We start from the raw sequence: 14,437 nt of genomic DNA, 5'->3' as shown, positions 1-14,437 counted from the left end.
AGTCACCCCTACCCCCTCCACATCCACAGACTGGCCTTGGGGCATGGAACGGGAGTTAGGTAGACAACAACCAGCAACCCCAGTCGACACCTCACAGAGCCCTCAAAATCTCACAGAGATCTTATCACCCTCAGACACCCCCACCCTGGCCTCATTCAGTTCTCCATCTCACACTGGGACTTCTGGGCCCCACAGGGAAATCCTCAGGCCCTCATCCCACCCCTAGCCACCATCTCCTGCCCTCTGATTTCACCGAAACCCCCATCCCATAAAGACCCATAAGATCCCACAGATAATCGTTTGAGCCTAAGTCCCCTCCATGAGGCCCTCAGATCCCACCCAGACCCACATCTCATGATCCCACATCCCCAGATCCCACATAGATCCTGCAAGGAAGCCTCAAACCCACTCCTAAGCTCCTGCCCAGATCGCCGTCCTCAGCAAAGGCCCTGAGAATCCCAAAGAAGTGGCACCTCTCTCACCTAGAGCCCCAACCCAGGAACAGCCTGACTGCTCAGTACTGCTGGGCAGCGGAGAGGGGCTGGTGGCTAACGTCCTCTCCTCGAGCAGCTCGCCTCCCAGCCCTCCCCCCTCATTTTACTGGGAAATTATCCAGGGTTTGGGTAGTGAAGATGCAAATTCAGGGAAGGGTGCCTTCCCCCACCCTGCCACCATCACCAGCCCCTCCTTTCCACCCCTGCTTCTCTGGCCCCCGTCCCCACCCCCAGTCTGGAGCCCAGAACCAGCAGATGAGCACCTTCCCTGGGGCTGTGCAGGACTGGTCTCCTGGGAGACAGAGATAACGGGTACAGAGACCAGTCTAGTTTAGGCCATTTAGGAGCCCCACCCCCACAGAGCCATTGTTCTATCCCACTAGAAACAGAGCCCTCTCCTCTGCCCCTCAGTGGGGTTAGAGAACTGGCCACCATCCAGGGAGCTAGCAGGCAGCTTTCACCGTCGCTCACACACCCGGACACAAAGCCACAGGGCTGGCACAGGGTGACAGGGAGAGGGCACACATAGACACATGTTCAGTCAGATGGAGACAGAGTCATCCACAGTTCCAGGCACATAGATGTGATGCCACAAGCTTCACATGCGAATAGTCTCGTTCTAGGATTCAATAGAAACCTCAATGTCATATTCATGTATAGGCAGACTTATTCCTCAAAGATTTAATACGATGTACTATGTGCCATGGGCTGTGCTGGGTACTGGACTCACACACGAATATGCCCCATCACTTTCACACGTGCACATACCCACTCCACAGTCACCCAGAGAGGCATCAGCTCAGCCACCCACCCAGGGTCATACAGACACTGAAGGGTGAAGAGAGTGGGTTAAGAGGCTGTTGTGATGATTTAAATGCATGTAAAAAAGAACTGGCCTGTAATGTCCACTCAATAAATGTCTGCCACTGCTGCTGCTGTGGTTGTGGTTATAACTGGCTCTGATGCATGTGCTTCCCATCACCCCTGGGGCTGGCCAAGTTGGGGGAGTGGTCAGGCTGCAAGCATGGCTCTGGGAGCCATACTCTCCTTCTCACCCTGGTCCCTGGCAGAAGCCAGCCTAGTGCTCAGGATGGAGCACCTTCCTGCCTCACTGTATTTGAACCACTCCTTAGTTCATGACCTCAGTTTGGGAAGATTGGGAGGGTCAGAGGGCAGTGTGCCAGTTTCCTTTGTTCTTGCTCAGGCCTCTGCTCTCTAGGAAAAGATGCTTGGGAAACGAGCCGAGGACCTGTCTTCTGGTGTCAGTGCTTGTCCTGGCGCCATTTGTGGCGTTTGGTCAGTCACTCCTCTCTTGAGGCCTCTGTTTTTTACGTGTAAACGAACCTGGCTGTGGGTCCTGGAGGGGCCTCCCAGCCTTGACTCCTGTGATGCCTCTGGAAGGTTCCTTCCCCTCCCTATCCAGCCTCTGCCTGCCCCACCCACCCACCCGCCTGGCCTAGCCAGAATGAGGGGGCGAGTTGCCACGGTCTCCATGGGGACTAATCTCCAAGAAGGTCAGTGAGGCTCTGGTACTGCCTTGGCCGGATGGGGATTAGCACCTGGGTATGAGTCTCCCCCCTGCCACCCAGTGCCTCCACTCCCGGGTCCCCCCACTCTCACACAGACATAGGCGGCCTCTACGCCCAGAAATTCCAAGGCTAGGCCAGAAATAATTGGGGCGGGTGGGGGCAGTGCAGCTGCTATAACTGTTGGCTTGTCCATCTGTGGCCAAGAGGGAAACTGAGAGAGATGGAGTCAGATCTGTGCCTCTCACTGGCCCCCGGTGTCCAGCCACAGCCTGGGCCTTGCACCTCCCTCACGTTCTGTCCTTTATTGGGAGGAGATGGGCTTCCAAGATAAGGGTATCACCCTCCCCCCACCTCCAAACCTGGCTCCCACCTAGAAACCACCTCTTTATCCTCTGCTGGGGCTAATTCCCACTCCAGTTTGGGGTGGGATGGGGCTGATTCACAGCTTCCCCCTTTCTCCATACACACAGCACCTCCCACCTCTGGTCCCCTGAGCCCTAACCCCATGGCTCCACATCCCGCATCCCTCTCAGTGTACATCTCTTGTTATCTTGAACTGTCTCCATGTGTCTCTCTCTGTTCCTCTTCCCTGGTTTCTCTCTGGTCGTCTCTGTCTCTGGTCTCACTCTCACAGTCTGGGGTCTGCAGCCTCTGTGGCCCCTGGGATCTCCCCCGTGTTCTCACACCCCTCTGTCCTGCCTATGCTCTTGGTCTCTGTCTCATCCTTCTCCATTTCTCTTCTGCTGTTTCTCAGCTGCTGCACTCCAACTGCTCAGTTCCTTTTCCACTTCCCCCATTACCTGGTCCCTCCCCCACCCAGGGTGCTGACAGGGACGACAGGAAGCAGGCCCCAGCTTTGAGCAGGAGGGGGAAGGGGCCTGCCTCGCACACCAGCTGCTGAGTGCCCCCCTCCCCATGCAGCCCCGCACCTGCAGGCCTGCCCGGCACGGGGAGACTCCGCCCCCAGCCTGGCAGCTGAGGAGGGACCTGGATGAGAGGCCAGCAAATGCAGTCTTAGGGATGGGTGGGGGGTGGGGGGCTGGGGAAATTAGGCCCCTGGGTGAGGGGGTAGTAATTCTCAGTCACCAGGAAAGATTCCAGCCCACTGGGTGGCAGCCTCCTTCTCACCACCCTCCCCTCAAGGCCGTGTGGGTGTGTGTGTGTCTGTGTGTGTTTGGGAGGGGTCGTTCCAGGCGGAGACCTCTTTGTTGTGCAGACCCAGGATGTGGAATCCTGGCCCCTGTCATGGTTGGGGAGGGAAGCGGAAGCCCTGGAAGACACAGGGAAGGTGTGCCAGGACCATACCAGGCCCCTGACAGGCAAATCTTCCAATGCCCAGCAAAGAGCAAAGGGCTGGCCCAGGACAGAGCCGGGTCAGGGGGGCCAGGAGAGGGCTGCACACACCCTAGCCCAGGACCGAAGAACCTTCCCCTGCCCCTGGGGCTGCTCCATGAAGAGCCCTCCTGTAGTCCACCCTCTCCTCAAACCTGCCTGGGATCTGTCCAACACCATCTCGCCCCCTCCCCCTCCTCTCTCTGTGCCATGGTCTCAGGCTCAGCAGATCCTTTGGGGCCTCTGGGTAGTTGGGTGACATAGGGGCAGTAGAGCGGGTGGTGGTGGAGGGGACAAGCCAGCACCTCTAGGAACATGCAATTTGGAGGGACTTCTGACCCATCTCCCGGGGCTGCCTCTGCTTGAGCCGAGGGCTGCCTACCTACCCCACCCCAGCTGATGGAAGCCAGGACGTGGGATTCTGAGGTTTGAGGAAGGTGGTGAATGGCTGTGCCCGGCGGCTTGTCCTTTTCAGTCAGTCTGACTGTCACAGACGTGGTTAGACTGAAAGAGGGACCAAGGAGGTGTCAGGGAGTGACATCTCAGGATGTCAGCAGCACCAAAGAGATCCAAGGAGTGGATTTGAGGTTCCATGGTGGCCCTCAGCTTCCCCCGCCCAGATTTTCCACACATCAGTCTTGGCTCCAACTACGTGAGGGCCTCCATCTTCCCCAGCACGGCCAGGAGTCCAAGAACCCGGACAGGAGGCTGGGGAAGCCCTAGCCCTTGCGGAAGGCCAGACCAACCGTTCACTGAGCAAATGGGAAAACCAAGAGGCCAGGAAATGACTTGCCCAAGGCCACAGAAGTCGCGGGGACAGAGGCGGACTAGAATCCGGGTTTCCACCTCCAGAAGGGTTTCTGTTCTGGGCCACGGCCCCCTTCGCCACCCGCTGGAGCCGGCTCAGCCCGTATTACGACGCAGAATGGAGCCTGGCAGCCCAGAAGTTGCGGGCAGGGCAAGGCAGGGCAAGGCAGGGCAAGGCAGGGCGGGTGGGGCCGGATGGGAGCCGGATCTCCACTTGAGCGGCGCACAGCCTCTCCCACCCGTATGGTGGCGATGGCGGTGGCGGTGGTGGCGGCAGGTGCCTGCGTGGCGATCAGGCCGGGCCCCCGGGCTGGTGCTGAGAGGCCGCCCCTGCCTCACGCGAGCCGAACGAACAAAACGCTCAGGTCCGGTTTGTGCGAGGGGCTCGTCGCGGGGCGGGAGCGGAGGGCCCGGGGCCTGGCGGTCGCCCTCGGAGATCTCCTGGTCCTGGTCTTCAGCGAGCGCAGTGCTGCACAGCGCCCCGCAAGCCTCCGCCCTCACCTGAGCGCATCTGCGGCTGACACGTCGGCTGCCGCGGCGGCCACCGCAGGTGCGCACCTGGCCCGCCCCTCCCTTCCCAGCCATCCTCCGCCCGGCTTTCCTGGCCCCTCCGCCCGGCCCAGCCTAGCTTGGCTTGGCTTCGTCCCCAGCCCACGCCTTGGAGCTTGTCCCGGAGCCCAGGCTCAGTGTGCTCTTATACTGCCTGTTCAGTCCCCGCCCCCAGACACACACACTCACACCTGTCCAGGCGCCCGTTTGCTCAGGGCAAATATTGACTCATGGAGGCGGAGCCCCCCCGTCCCTCCCCCGCTCTGGCTCTGAGATCGGAGCTTCTCCGAGGCCTTGGTGGCGGGGGCGGAGGGGAGGGTGCTGGGGACCTGGGCGCCTCTGGAACAACACCAGATGTCACTTTTCCATCCACCTGCCTCTGGGAGGGAGGAGCCGAGAAGTAGAGGACAGAAGCTCCCAGGCGGGGGTTAGGAGGAACCGAGAGGTGGGTATCCATCCTCATCTGAGGACTGATTCACAGTGGGAGTCGCATAGCAGGGTCTGTGGCCCGAAATTCAGTGGTGACCTCGACCCGCCCCAGCCTAATTCCTGGCCCTCCGCGGCGTGCCTCAGTTCTCCTTCCTCCCCAGCCTCTTGGGCTCTCGGAGCTCGGCAAATGCTAAAGGGTTGGCCCTGGGGGTGCCGAGCCTCAGAGCAGGCGCGGCGCGGAAACGTGAGGAGTGGCCGCCCTGCCCCGTGGACACCTGCTTCGCTGGCCAGGCCTGGCACTCAGTTACTGTGCACCAACCAACGCTGGGGCAAAGGCCAGCCAAGCCCCGCCCGGAGCGCCCTCCACTGGCCAGACCCGGTCCAGCGGCCGGCAGCGAGCGGCCAGGTCTCAGTCCAGCTGCAGTGCGGGCGGAGAGTGCATCCTCCCGGGCCCTAAGTTCCCGCCGCGCCTCTACAGTCAGCCCGGGCTGCTCCCTGCCATCCTTCCCTCTCAGAGCGTGCGCGCACGTTTCCCCCTTGTCGGGGAAATAAAGTCAAGGTAGATATAAAAAAAAGACTAGATGCTTTTACTGGCGGGGCGGCGGAGAGGGGGCCAGGCATGACCTAAGGCGGCATGTCAGAGAGGCTGGGCGCGGGCATCTACGGAAGGTCGGTAGGAAGTGGTATCACCGGGTGGAGTACCTCTGCTTGCTGCGTCGGCAGCAGCGTGTCCGGGGTCAGAATCCTGGAAGACAAAAAGTCCCAAGTAGGGGTGGGGACGAGGCTTAGGGCAGAGCCTGCCTGCCCCCCTTGCCCCTCCCGCGCGGTCTGCACGGCCGCTGGCCCCGGCGCCCCTACCTGGGCACACAGAGCGGTGGCAGGGCGATGACGCGTGGCCGCGAGGTGAGCACCACCTCCCCGCGGCTCGCTTCCACCAGGATGTTCTGGATCATGTTCTCCAGCAGCGCCTCCTGCAGGTTCGTGAAGGCCGGGAGTCTGCGACGGGGCGGGGGCTAGTATGAGCGTGGCCGCAGTGACTGCGCGCCTCCTCGCTTGCCTGTCCGTGCGGTACAGTGTGCCGCGAGCTCTACGGAGATTCCCATTCGACTCCCTTCATCCACTACAGTATGGGCCATCCTTGTTTCAATGTTACAGACGTTCCAAGTGTGGCTAAAAGATTCCAAGTTGCCAAATATGCTGCTGGTTTAAGGGGTGGGATTCAAACCCAGGCGATGTAGTAGGCATCTCAGGGTCAAGTTTGGAGAAAGGTAGGGAAGTGATGAGAGGGCGCAGAAGGGACTGGGTGGGGCCTAGGGAATCCCTACAAGGACATAAATCATCTGTAGGGCAGCCCCAGTGGGAAGTCCCACTTGCAAGACAGGTGGTCCTTTTCTGGCTCTAGGAGCCCATTTACAAGACTTTGCAGACTATAACAATTCTCCTGGTAGTCATGCCTTGGTAAATGTCAACAACCAGTTCTCAGAGAAAAAAGAATGAAGTTCAGTGTTGGTGCCCAACTGATACTCCCGCAGAGGCCTTAAGCTATCAACATGACCTCACTAAGCACTGAGTTAGGATGAAATGTGCATACAGGCAGCGGCCCTCCTTGGCATCCCATTGCCTCCTAGGAGCCTTCTGCACTTCGCCTCCTCCCATCCTCACTGGGGCCTGGCTGCTCACCTTCTGATGGCCTCCTTCTCGTCCTGTTCTTGCTCCTCCTTCACCATGACTTTCAGCTGCTGTTGCCACTGCCATTGAATGGACTCCTGGGACTCAGGCTGTGGTGTGGGCCTGATCCCTGCCCAGCTCACTTTCTCTCCCTTCTCATCCCTCTCCTCCTCCTTCTCTATCTCTTCCTTGCCCAACTCCTCCTCTTCTGTCTCCTCTTCTTCCTCCTCTTCCTCCTCCAACTCCTCTTCTTCCTCTTCACCCTTCTCCTCCTCCTCCCCCTCTTCTTTCTTCCCCAACCCTGGATCGTGCTCTGGTCTGTCTTCCTTTGGCTGCTTGCCCTTCCCGTCCTCCCAGCTGCTGGAGGATACAGGCAGGACTGGCATTAAGTACAGGGTGTTTTTCTGGTCCTTGAACTTAGTTGACAGCTCATTCCAGAACTGGCAGAAGTACGGCACCTGCTCCACCAGGCTTTGGTCCACAGCCTCATGGAAGTTCTTGTCTTCCAGCAGGCCCCTAGGTGGCAGGGAGAAGGAGAAGTCCCTTGCTGAGGGGCCCTGAAGCCCCTGGGGAGGCCTGGCTTAAGAGCTAGGTGCTAGGTGGGAAAGGGGCTGCTAGGTGGGGAGAGGGGAGAGGGGAGCCCTTGGTCAGTTGTTCCTCCTGTCCCTTCTTTTAAGGAAGACATATTTGAGCCTCATGAACTTTTAGAAGCAATCATGGTATAGTGGAGGCAGGGCAGGTCAGATTCACACACATACTGGGCAGGAACCCTGGGGAGACAGTGAACTGGCTCCAGACTCATCTGCCAACCCTGGAATGGGGCAGAACTCAGGACCCAGACCTGAGAATCCCTCTAGCCAGCTCCATCAGAGCCCTACTGTCCTGAGGTGGGTGGGTTGGGGGGACAGTGGCGGGATCTTGCAAAGAAGTTGTTTCTTTTTTTCTTCTCTCGATCTTTCTTTTTTTCTCTCTGTCGTTCTCTTTCTCTCCTCTCTTTCTCTCTTTCTCTCTCTCTTTTCTTTCTCTCTTTCTTTTTCTCTCTCTTTTCTTTCTCTCTTTCTTTCTTTGTTTTCCTTTTCTTTTCTTTTTTTGAGACAAGGTCTTGCTGTCTCCCAGGCTGGAGTAGAGTGGTGTGATCATGGCTCACTGCAGCCTCAACATCCCAGTTAATTAAGCTAATTAATGGTCTCAAGCTATCCTCGCACCTCAGCCTCCCAAGTAGCTGAGACTACAGGCATGCACCACCATGTCCAGCTAATTTTTGTATTTTTTGTAGAGATGGGGTCTTGCTATGTTGCCCAGGCTGGTCTCAAACTCCTGGGCTCAAGCCATTCTCCCACTTCTGCCTCCCAAAGTGTTGGAATTATAGGCAAGAACCTCCGTGCCCCACCAAATTATATTTCTCAAGAAAGGAAGAGTGCTGGAATGTAAGGGGCTCTGGCTGAATGAGCTGAAGGGATGAGAAAGTGGCAGTGAAGGCCCAGGGTGTAGCTGGTACCTGATGATGGTGGTGAGAATGTCAACCAGGAGCTGCTTCTTCTGCTTGGAGACAGGGCCCCACTTGTTAGGGGATTTTTCCTTGGAAGTCTCTGACTCTTCCGTGGGGGCCTTCCTCTTTGGCATTTCCCTGTGGTAGCCATGACATTCTGAGTGGCCTGGGCAAGGCACCATGCTGGGGTTGGGGGCACAAGCTGTGGTGGTAGCTGCCCAGTGATGAGGACACAGATGAGTTTGAGGCACTCCCAGCCTTAACCCAAATGTAGTGCTACTGGGCTCAGAGAACCAAGCTCAAACCCTCAGAGTTAGCACAGGAGCTAGAGAGACTCCCAGTTGGAAAAAGAAGGAACAAAGAGTGGCAGGTGGTGCCTAGGTGTGTTCTCCAGGGGGCTCTGGCTGTTTCATCCCCCTTTCAAAAGAGCCTAAGTGGTAATGGGGCATCCTGGGCCCAGAGGCACTCAATGAGTCCCACTGCCACTGCCCATGCTCCACCCCTCACTATGGGTTGGGTCTGGGCAGCCCCTGCTCTGGAGTGGAAGAGGAGACAGAGAGAAGAGGAAGGTGACTGTTGCCTTTCCATGAGATTACCGGTGCAAAAAGTGGCAGGGAAACTCTGAGAAGTTAGCCAGAAAGTAGTCGGTGGCATGGGCTCGGGCGGTAAGGCCCAGGCAGAGCATGCCTGGAGAGGGTGGCTGGGGGCAGGGCCAGGACATCTCCTCCTTTGGGGTCTGCAGTTTCCAGCTGGCGGGCCGGCTGACAGACTGCTGGTTCTTGATGGGAGGCAGCGTCTTTGGGAAGGGAGGGACATGGATGACAAGGGTTTGGGCACCGTACTCACATCACCAATGGGGACCTTGACCTAGTTCCCCATCACATAAGCGTGTGGCCCCACTCATTGGCACTTTCATCCCTCCTTTCTGGGAGGCTGGTCCAGGGGTCGGAGGTCTCTCTGGGAGAAAGCAAGGACCCTCCCAAGTTGTCCCAAGAAGATGGGCCTGGGGCTCGCTGCCTCACCTTGTACTTCCTCACAGGTTCACAGGCTGTGCAGCAAGTTCTCTTCTGTGGAAGAAGAGAGATCCTTGCTTAAGATGCGAGAGGTCCAGCCGGAGGCGGTGCCTCATGCCTGTAATTCCAGCACTTTGGGAGGCCAAGGCGGTCGGATCACCTGAGGTCAGAAGTTCCAGACCCGCCTGGCCAACGTGGCGAAAGCCCGTCTCTACTAAAAATACAAAAATTAGCCAGATGCAGTGGCATGTGCCCGTAGTCTCAGCTACTCAGGAGGCTGAGGCTGGAGAATCGCTTGAACCTGGGAGGCGGAGGCTGCAGTGAGTCAAGATGGTGCCACTGCACTCCAGCTTGGGTGACACAGTGAGACTCTGTCTCAAAAAAAAAAAAAAAAAAAAAGATGTGAGAGTCCTAAAGAGACTCCCCTACTTTGATCCTCTTGCTGCCCTCCTGGTCCTGCCCAATTCCCTGTCACATTTTCCTCTAGAACCTTCCCTAGAGAAGTGCTGCCTGCAGACCAGGAAATTCCGGTTTCCTGAGTGAAGGAAATGCCATCAAATGTAGGTGGGCAGCTCCAAGGGTGCTTGCCCTGGTGCCCTGGAGCTCTGTGGTTCGGTGAGATGAGAAATCAGTCTCCCTCATTAAGACTTAATTCAGAAATTCCTTCTCTCATGCCCCCAAGAAGAGGTTTTTTTTTTTTAGACAGGGTCTCACTCTGTCACCTAGGTTGGAGTTCAGTGGCCCCATCATAGCTCACTGCAGCCTCGAACTCCTGCACTCAAGAGATTCTCCCAACTCAGCCTCCCAGGTAGCTGGGACTACAGGTGTGAGCCACCACACCAGCTAATTTTTAAAAATGTATTTCTGTAGATGCAGGGTCTCACTATGTTGTCCAAGGCTAGTCTTGATCTCCTAGGCTCAAGCAATCCTCATGCCTTGGCCACCCAAAGCACTAGGATTACAGGTGTGAGCTATGGCGCCTGGCCTTAGGAAGTAATTCGTATCCACAGTTGGGCCACAGCTTCAGAGGGGAGCAGTGACTCCCTGTGGGTTCAGTGTGGCAGACACCAAGATGACCGAGGAGCAAGAATACCAGAGGTCATTCTTGAAAGAGGTCATTCGAGAAAGGTTGTGAAATTAGGGGAGGAACCAAGACGAAATGCTGTCTCGTGTTTATTGTCGGACCCTCCCCCTCCCAAAACACATACTAATAGCTCCCACTCAGTGAGCACTTCCTCGGTGCCAGGCACTGTTCTAGGCACTTTACTGGTATTAACTCATTTAATCCTCACAACAATGTTACAAAGCAGATATCTCACTCACATTAAAAAATATTTTTAGGCTTTTATCTTTTTTTTTTTTTGAGACAGAGTCTCACTCTGTCGCCCAGGCTGGAGTGCAGTGATATGATGTCTGCTCACTGCAACCTCCGCCTCCCGGGTTCAAGTGATTCTTGTGCCTCAGCCTCCCAAACATCTAGGATTACAGGAAACTGCCACCACTGCCAGCTAATTTTTGTATTTTTAGTAGAGACGGGGTTTCACCATGTTGGTCAGGCTGATCTCGAACTCCTGACCTCAAGTGATCTACCTGCTTTGGCCTCCCAAAGTGCTGGGATTACAGGTGTGAGTCACCACGTCCAGCCTAGGCTTTTATCTTTAACCTTTTTAATATGGAAAATTTCAAATGTATACAAAAGTGGAGGGGATGCTACAAAGAACTCTCCGTTGCCCATTGCCCAGCTTCAACAACTAGCACCTCATAGCCAGTCTGGTCCGAGCTGTGCCCCACCTCTGGATTATATTGAAGCAAATCCCAGATGTAATAGTACCCACCCCTACTTCTTACAGCTGAAGGTACTGAGACGTTACATAGGTTGACTGAGATCACAGAGCTAGAAATCATTAACTCCAGGAATGAAACCTGGGCAATCTGTTTCCAGAGCCTGCCCCTGAAGCCACAGTGTTTTCCATCAGAAGGTGAACTCTAGGCTGGACGCAGTGGCTCATGCCTGTAATCTCAGCACTTTGGGAGGCTGAGGTGGTCAGATCACCTAAGGTCAGGAGTTCGAGACCAGCCTGGCCAACATGGTGAAACCCCATCTCTATTAAAAATAAAAAAATTAGTCGGGTCTAGTGGTGGGCACCTGTAGTCCCAGCTACTCGGGAGGCTGAGGCAGGAAAATTGCTTGAACCTGGGAGGTGGAGGTTGCAGTGAGCCACTGCACTCTAGCCTGGGTGACAGAGTGAGACTCTGTCTCAAAAGAAAAAAAAAAAAAGAAGGCGAGCTCTGCTTGTCTCCCCTGAATCCCCAGTGTGCAGCACACAGTAGCCACTCATTAAATGCTGGCTACACGAGGCAGGGAATGGACAGCCAGCCTTCTCTATCCAGAGAGCCTCTCCGGATGGCTGTAGAGATGCTAAGCTGAGTCTAGTGAATGGAATCTAATCTCTTAGGGAAGGCTGGCTGGTTTGGCCTGGAAGGCCACCTTGGCCCACTACCTCTGTCCCCTCTGGTAAGGCCAGACAGAAAGATCTGGGTGTTTGAGATCTACTCAGCCCTTCTCACCTTCATTTTCCTGTCAGTGATGGTAAACTCCACTTCCTGCCGCACCTTCTCATCCTTCCACTCCTGCAGCTCCTCGTGATACTGCCTCATGAGCTGCTGTGGGTACAGCTATGACCCAGGACAGAGAGAGAGAAGGCCAAGGTCTGGAGCTTGCCCTGGGCCTTTGCTGTAGGCCCTCTCCCTTCCAAGGGCTGACTTCCGCCTTTTGCTGGGGTCTGGGGATCTCACAGCTCATCTCACCCCACCCCAGCATTGGGAGCCATGTCTCCATCCCACCTTACCCCTGGGGCTGGTTCCTACCTTGCAAACCAGGTCTACACTGTAGAAGCTGGCATGCACAGAGGCCCTCAAGGTCACCACAAATGGGACCATCTCTTCAGGAGCCACTACCCCTATCATGGGACTCACGGACACCTGTTGATTTGGGGAAGGAGTCTCTGGAGATTCACAGGGTTGGATAGGATGGCATGGAATAGGATGGGATGAGATGGGACAGGGTAAGATGAGATGGGACAAGATGGGATGGGATGGGACAAGATGGAATGGGATGGGATGGAATGGGATGGGATGGGATGGGGTGGGATGGGATGAGATGGAGTTGGGTGGGATGGAGTGGGATGGGATGGGGTGGGATGGGATGGGATGGAATGAGGTGAGATGTAGTAGTGATGGAGTGGGGTGGGGTGGGATGGACTGGGTGGGATGAGATGGGATGGGTGGTGGTGGGAGGGGGTGGATGGATGGGGGGATGGTCGATGGAGTGGGTGGGGTGGGATGGATGGGATGGTGTGGGGTGGATGAGTGGATGGAGGGGTGGGAGAGGTGGGATGGATGGGGGGGATAGGGGATGGATGGATGAGTGGGGTGGGGGGGATGGGATGGATGGAGTGGGGTGGGATGATGGATGGAATGGGATGGAGGAGGGTGGGGTGGGATGGGATGGGATGATGGAGTGGGTGGATGAGGTGGGATGGATTGGTGGATAGGTGGAAAGGAGTGGGTGGGATGGGATGGGGTGGGAATGGGATGGAGTGGGGTGGGATGGATGGGATGGATGGGATGGGGATGGATGGGGTGGGTAGGGTGTGGGATGGGATGGGATGGGATGGCGTGGGGTGGTATGGGATGAGGTCAGGTGGGGTTGCATGTGTCCAGAGTTCTGATGGAGGTTCAAGGGCTCAGGGGACTCTCACCTCCCCAAAATCTAGAGGACTTGGCTGCCAGGAGAAGGCAATTTCCTCATTCTTGGAGATGTTGTTGAGGAAGAGCAGGCGGCTGCACTTGCTCTGCACAGGGATGTTTCCCAGGGAAATATGAGACTGAGACAGGAAGACATTCTGTGGGTGGAGAGTAGAGGTAAAGAAATAAGAACTGGCCAGGTGCGGTGGCTCATGCCTGTAAGCCCAGCACTTTGGGAGGCCAAGGCGGGCAGATCACGAGGTCAGAAAATCAAGACCACTGGGCCTGGCCCTTTTGACACTGTTCAACACCCCCACTCCTATGCCATCTTTTAACATCCTCATCCCAGATAAGAGGGTGGGATGCAGGGCCCTGTCGCAGGTGGAGCGGCTTGAGCAGGAACACCTGTGGGCACTAGGTGGCAGGGTAGGCCTCTCAAGGAGCCAGTGCCACCTCCTGAATCTGGAGGAGGGTGAGTTCCAAGGCCTCATCTCAGACTCTGTCCCTCCTCAACTACATCTCATGTCCCTCCCAGCCTCCCCATCATTCTGTCCTGGCCACCCTGGGCTCTGAGGCTCTTCCCCAAGGCCTCAGGCCTTCCCAGTTCCCCTTTCCCCACCTGTCCAGGCACCACCAGCCTAGAGTGTATGGAACTGTTGTCCCACGAGGAGATGTTGTGGAACGGGGCTGTGTCCCCCATCATATGGGGGTCGTAGCCCACTCCCTGGAAGTGGATGAGGGCCGAGTTCCATCCCAGGATGTGTATGGGCACGTCCACCTGGGGAGTTAGGAGGGTTGGGGTAGGGACTGGTCAGAGGGAGGCCTGCTGAGGAAGCCAGCACCACCCCGCCTCCCACATCATCCAGGCTGCTGCTCACCATGTAGGTCTTGGCCTCGATAGGTGAGAAGATCCACAAGACCCGTGCAGTAGTACCTGGCTGGATCTCCCCTTTGGGGTTGAGGCAGCAGAAGATGGGATGATCGAAATTTTTTTCCTGAACCTGTGACAGGACATCGGTCTGGACCTCATATGTCACAGGCACTGAGCCACCATTATACAGCTCATAAATCTACAGGGGGCAGGAATAGGAAAATTGCCACATCAGTTCAGGACTGCAAACCAGAAAGCCTGCGCCCACTGTGGGAGCACAGGCTGGTCTCCATGATGTCACCCTTTGAGTCTGTGAGCTCCTCTAAAGATCTCTGATTTCTCCTGTGGCTTGATTACCCAAGAAGTATGTAACTGTATGTTCAGCTGGTGACATTTTAGGATAATCTGTAATCTTACTTGTAAAGGAGCAGCTTATTTTATTTGTCTTCAATTTAACTTCATCAAGTTTTTTTTGTTTGTTTTGTTTTGTTTTGTTTTGTTTTTTTGAG

At 56.2% G+C, this 14,437-nt stretch overlaps 1 protein-coding gene across 7 annotated transcripts in view; it reads right to left on the bottom strand.

The window, feature by feature from the left end:
* Window positions 1-5,707: 5,707 nt before the first annotated feature.
* Window positions 5,708-14,437, bottom strand: part of CFAP65 (cilia and flagella associated protein 65) — a 39,953-nt gene continuing 31,223 nt past the window's right edge. For 3 of the 7 annotated variants that reach the window (XM_017856906.1, XM_017856908.1, XM_017856912.1), the window contains 11 exons: window positions 13,936-14,127; window positions 13,677-13,835; window positions 13,072-13,215; window positions 12,179-12,292; window positions 11,879-11,986; window positions 9,320-9,364; window positions 8,894-9,093; window positions 8,307-8,435; window positions 6,821-7,324; window positions 5,999-6,136; window positions 5,713-5,885 (listed from right to left, as the gene is read on the bottom strand). In XM_017856906.1, coding sequence (XP_017712395.1) covers window positions 5,801-5,885; window positions 5,999-6,136; window positions 6,821-7,324; window positions 8,307-8,435; window positions 8,894-9,093; window positions 9,320-9,364; window positions 11,879-11,986; window positions 12,179-12,292; window positions 13,072-13,215; window positions 13,677-13,835; window positions 13,936-14,127 — 1,818 coding nt within the window. In that variant the 3' untranslated portion in view covers window positions 5,713-5,800. The other 4 variants (XM_017856907.1, XM_017856911.1, XM_017856909.1 and 1 more) reach the window with 4 other exon arrangements.

The sequence above is a fragment of the Rhinopithecus bieti genome, unplaced genomic scaffold (genome assembly GCF_001698545.2).
Source record: "Rhinopithecus bieti isolate Rb0 unplaced genomic scaffold, ASM169854v2 scaffold_42532, whole genome shotgun sequence".
NCBI lineage: Eukaryota > Metazoa > Chordata > Mammalia > Primates > Cercopithecidae > Rhinopithecus > Rhinopithecus bieti.
Note: the sequence above shows the minus strand (reverse complement) of the source record. Positions and strands in the feature narration are given on the sequence as shown.